General features: G+C 36.7%; 1 protein-coding gene across 1 annotated transcript; it reads right to left on the bottom strand.

The window, feature by feature from the left end:
* Window positions 1-1,883: 1,883 nt before the first annotated feature.
* Window positions 1,884-3,397, bottom strand: LOC127112034 (replication factor C subunit 2). The gene is made up of 4 exons (XM_051046231.1): window positions 3,163-3,397; window positions 2,944-3,050; window positions 2,758-2,859; window positions 1,884-2,644 (listed from the first exon to the last, which is right to left on the bottom strand). The coding sequence occupies exons 1-4, from the start codon at window positions 3,319-3,321 to the stop codon at window positions 2,380-2,382; spliced, it is 633 nt and encodes a 210-aa protein (XP_050902188.1). The 5' UTR covers window positions 3,322-3,397; the 3' UTR covers window positions 1,884-2,379.
* Window positions 3,398-5,476: the final 2,079 nt, after the last annotated feature.

Here is a 5,476-nt window from a genome sequence, read left to right as displayed (position 1 = left end):
CCGAAAAGCTTGTAGGACGCTAATAAAATAAAAATGAAGCAATTAGAACAATTCACATAAACTAAGAAAAATTTTGAACATTCTCACTTACGTGTCAATTAGGACCTTCATATCCGGGTATGTTGTCCAATCATTTCCTAACGAGTCAAGATAATACACAATTTCTCGGATAGGATTGATTGCGAGCAACAACCAATGTCCACTGTAATGATTAGGCAAATGTTAGATGGTAACTTGGAAAATAATTATAATAGATGAATTTAGAATGAAATGCTAACCCGGTATTAAACGGTATAAAAAACAACTTCTCCGCATCTTTATTGTCCATGAGGATCCGTATATAAAACCAATAATAACAAGAAATCGTTAATGTGTATATATGTCAAATACATAATTTAAGCAAATAGTTCAATTTAAGACAATTATATGTAATTACCTCTGGAATGTTCGGCTGAAAGGTACAGTTGATACTGTCTTTGTCCGAAGCATCTCTGTATACTGTTGAGGCGCTAGCCTCTCTTTCTCTCCTCAATGCATCAAGCTCAGCTTGCATGGCTTCCAATCTTGCATGAAGCTCCCGATTACTAGGAGCCCATTAGGTTCTATAAGCTGTCCCTGGTTGCTCCAATAGACATCTAGTATGATGCCTCGAGATCTTCCTTGGACCACCCTTCTCATTATTGTGATGCCTCTTCGAATTTCTTCTTCCGCGGATACTTTTTTACTAACTTCCTCATGTTGGTCATCAGCCATGTCTAACCTGTAATAAACCAAGGAAACCATCAAATATCAAATATAACTTATAATCAAAGCAATTGAAAACAAAAAATAAAGAAATCATGCATTATCAGATATAACTTATAATCAAAGCAATTGAAAACAAAAATATAACGAAATCATGCATTATCAGATATAACTTATAATCAAAGCAATTGAAAACAAAAAAATAAAGAAATCATGCATTATCAGATATAACTTATAATCAAAGCAACCATGTGCGTCTACAATCTCTTCAACTCGATCACAATCGTATGTTTCCGTGTACTTCTTACTGAGTAACATCCTCCATTGTAGACACTTGATTCTCTGTAAGATTCTCAACATACACACCTGATTTGACACCTAATATTATTTTAACACATTTCTTTTCTAATTTTTAATTTTTAAAATTCAATTTAAGTCAAACCTAAAAATATTCCTAGCAACTTTATTCATTAGTCAAACACATTGAGAGGAATAAAGTTCCTGGAAATAACATTCCTAGAAATCATATTCCCAGGATTATAATTTTATTCCATTAAACAAACACACCCTTAATCACAGCGACCAAGTTCTCATTATTTTCATTTTGCTTCATCTGCATCTCTCTCTAAGCTATTCTGATGCCAATCATTTGCTTTTCTAGAGCATCTAATACTGCTTCCACTTTGGTGTTAGTATTTGATCCTGTAAAGTGATGATCCCCTCAAGAATCCGGCAGGTCATACCAGTTTGATGTGAACCCGGATTACAGAAACAGTAAATGGAAGAAAATATAGTAGTAATGGAAAACAAGTGTGTATCATTTCTATAAATCAGAGGAAAATCAATAGAATGATCCTATTGTCCACAGAGCTATGCTCCTTCAGAAAACCAATGCTCTCTTGCCTTAACAGCTGAGTAATTTTCTTCATGCCTCTCTCTCTCTACTCAGCACACCTATAACAGAATTCCACTACATCATTAGCCTCTCTCTTTCTCTCTCTGCCACCAGTGTTATCAAATTTCCCCACCATGGCCGCTATGGCGGATTTACGTGGCGGTTTTTGGGCTCGCCAAAATGGTAAATATCGGCTGCTATTGCAGGTTTTTCCGCAATAACGACACCGCAAAGTGACCGGTATGGCAGGATTTTGCCTCTCCGTCATGGACCGCCATCAACAACACTGTCTGCCACACGGACAATCCCACTCTCCCCTTTCCTATTCTTCAAGCTTCAACCCACTGCATATTAGGTTTAGGGTTGTTGTGTAACGGTCCATTTGGCCCAGAATTCTCATTTGGGGTTCTAACATATGCACCTTACAAAATTTAGTTACTATTTACACGTGCAAAAATAGATAATAAACTAGACATCACATAATCTAGCTCAAAAGGATGAAAAAGAAGCTGGTCAAATACTACTAAACATTTTGAACTTTTGTATTTACTTTAAAAAGGCAATTCTGAAATGCCTCTTTACAGTAGGTAAACTGTTATAGCTAGCCAGATAAATCTTTGCAAGTAAACAAACCTTTAAAGTATAGTACAGGAGGTCAGACATCCTAAATCCCTCATAAGCCATAAAATCGTCAGAATTCAGGCCATGGAAAAACTTTAGACTGGTATAACATTGGCGATTCATATGCATATATTCCTCAAACAAACAAGAATATTCCGTAATTCAACACAAATAAAAAGTTGAGGTACCTTCTCAGCTTGAACCACAACCATGAGACGACCAAGTATCTCTTGATCAGATAGTCGCGAAAATCTCACAATTGCACACCTACTCTGAATCGGCTCAATAATCTTAGACGATGTATTGCAAGCAAGCGTGAAACGAGTAGAATTAGAATATATCTCCATCGTCCTTCTTAAAGCTTGTTGTGCTCCAGATGTCATACTGATTCGAGTCCAAAAAAAAATGTTACAACAAAACTAAAATCCAATGAAAACAATAATGAATAAAGTAAGAACATTAATTGAATTAAATCACCGCCAAAATATAAAATAGACCTGTCAGCTTCATCGAGTATAACAACTTTGTGTCGGCCTGGAGGAAGTGTTACTTTCTTTTGAGCAAACATCTTGATCTTGTTCCTCACAACATCTATTCCTCTACAGCAGCAAAAAAAATGTGAATAGCTTGGTTAAACACTGTAACATCATTATTTCATGTGCAATAAGGGGAAAATTCGATACCTATCATCTGAAGCATTTAGTTCAAGAACAACTTCTCTGTAATTGGGACCGAGAAGCTCGTGCGCAAGTGCGAGGATGCTAGTGGTTTTTCCAGTTCCAGGAGGACCCTAAAAAATGACAATAACAAAATTGGGAATTAGGGCACAGTGAAAAACTAAAGAGTGAGAGAAAACGAATGAGTGAGTGTGATGAATTGAAGAGTGGGGATGAGTGGTTTACTGATAAAATGAGGTTGGGCATGTTGCCGTCACGAGCGATGACTTGGAGCCGGGAGACGGCGTCTTCATTGCCGACGATGTCGACGACCTTGCTGGGTCGGTACTTCTCAACCCACGGTACGTCGTAGTTTGCGCTGTTGCTTGAGGATGACGATGCCATGCTGTGATGCTGAATGCGAATAGCAAAACCCCGGACAAACCCTATATGACAAACTTGGAGGGAATTTCTAATTTCTAAGGTGGGAAAGTTTTTAGGGATACTCTTCCTAATTTATTTTATTTTTTAATTGAAAGACTTTAAACAACGCTTTCTCAAAAGCGCTGACTAAGGTCTATATTTAAAAGCGCTTTCTAAAAGCGCTGTCTAAGGGGGGGTCTTAGACAGCGCTTTCTAAAAGCGCTGTCTAAGACCCCCCCTTAGACAGCGCTTTCATTATTTTTTTAGAACATTTTCCGTGTTTTATTTTTATTTTAACCTTAGACAGCGCTTTCTTTTAAAAGCGCTGTCTAAGATGCGCTGTTAAAAAACCTTTTTGGCGTAGTGATGCTAGATATACACCAAGAATGAACACCAATACTTCTTGCTTCAATGATAAACACCAATAGTTAGACAAATTAAATTAGAGAGAATATTGATAAACACTAATATTTCTTGCTTCAATGATTAATACCAATTATTTAACAAATCAAAGTAGAGAAAATCTTGATGAACACCAATATTCTATGGCTAGAAAAATAAAGTGTTACTCACAATTTACAAGTGTTGCTCTATGTAGACTAAAATATTTTAAATAACAATCTCGGTTGTGTTACAGTTATTAAACACTTTCGTGATTTCTATCAATATATGTATTGTGACATTCATTGGGGTTGTCGTAGTGTATATAAATCCAAATTTATTATTTATCATAAAAACAATAAATAATAGTGTAACACCTCAAAATTTGCCCTCCTCTCTTGGGACTAGCATTAACATATTTGCATATCATTTTAGGGCATTAGGCATTTCATATTGCATAACATGTGGTTACATAGTGCAAGCCATCTTCCCAAGTCTTGATCAGGAGATGAGGAAGTTCAAAGGTGCAAGCCTAGGGTTTTATTGACTGATCATGGCCATCTGAGGATTGGACTGTGAATTAGGGTTTCATGATTCTCAAGGGTATTGGTCTTCATGTTGATTGAATTGATACATCATTATCATCATGGTGGGATGTCATCAGAAGATTGAAGAAGATTCCTTGAGATTAGGGTTTTGACCACTGGTCAACCCTAATCAGTTGTATTGGGCCAAGCAGGGCTGGATCAGGAGATGGGGTTTGAGATGGAGATGAGGTTCATTTTGTGATTATATTGTGCTTATTGAGGCTAGGGTTTCACCCTTGAGCCATTTCAGTTGAAGATTGGGGTTCAATGTGATCTATGCATTGCCAGATTCATCTATCAGATGAAAAGTCAACTGTGGTCAACTGTACATGATCTGATGGATTTGGAGGTGGAAACAAGTTAGACACACTTCATTCATGTTGGAACAAGTGTTATTTGACATTGCAAAGCTTAAAAATGAAGAAAATCAAGTCAGGACAAAAACTGCCAAAAATAGAAAGTGACTTGTAGCTGAAGTTTCCAAAAATGGAAAGTTTTTGACCACAAAAACAGAAGTCCAAGGAAGCTTCAAATGAAAAATTGTTCAACATGACAGATGTAGATCTTGTTCTCACCTTTCCAAAAAGTCCAAGAACTTGAAAATCCAATGTGTGGTTTGCAAGATATGGCTCAGTGAATTTCAGAAAAGACCGTAATCAGGAGGCCATAACTTCCACATGGTTTGTCCAAATTGCAAGTTCTTTATATGCACAAACTCCATTTGACATGTACTTTGAGGGTGCATCATTGGATTTGTTCAAAAATGGCCAAGGCAAAAAGTCACTTTTCAACTGGACAGCTGAATTGGACCAGGGGCAAAATCGTCCAAATGTCAAAATAATTAGAATTTTTGAATGGGACTTTTTCCAACACCTCATGAATGGCATTTTAAGTATGTTTGAATATTCATTTCATGGCTAGGCCTCATAATTTGAGTTTTGGCTCGAAGAATGGAAATGCAAAATTGGACTTTTTTCTACCACATAGTGAAATTCAAGAATAGGCATCCAATTGAAATGAAACTTGTTTCTACACATTGCATATGACATTTTGGACTTGTTGGAACCAAAATTGAGCTGCTACATGAACTGATTTGGAGAGAGGGCATTTTGGCCAAATTGAAGGAAATTGCACTTTCACTTAACATTACCATTTAACTAATTAAGTGG

The sequence above is a fragment of the Lathyrus oleraceus genome, unplaced genomic scaffold (genome assembly GCF_024323335.1).
Source record: "Lathyrus oleraceus cultivar Zhongwan6 unplaced genomic scaffold, CAAS_Psat_ZW6_1.0 chrUn0016, whole genome shotgun sequence".
NCBI classification, from domain to species: Eukaryota; Viridiplantae; Streptophyta; class Magnoliopsida; order Fabales; family Fabaceae; genus Lathyrus; species Lathyrus oleraceus.
This window is presented reverse-complemented; position numbering and strand designations above follow the sequence as displayed.

Bases quoted from the DNA above. Each gene is read 5' to 3' on its own strand.
- LOC127112034 (XM_051046231.1), bottom strand. From the start codon at position 3,321: ATGGCATCGTCATCCTCAAGCAACAGCGCAAACTACGACGTACCGTGG. The intron at 3,051-3,162 runs GTAAACCACTCA...GTCATTTTTTAG, and splicing joins TGCCCAACCTCATTTTATCA to GGTCCTCCTGGAACTGGAAA. The intron at 2,645-2,757 runs GTCTATTTTATA...GACTCGAATCAG, and splicing joins ATACTCGATGAAGCTGACAG to TATGACATCTGGAGCACAAC.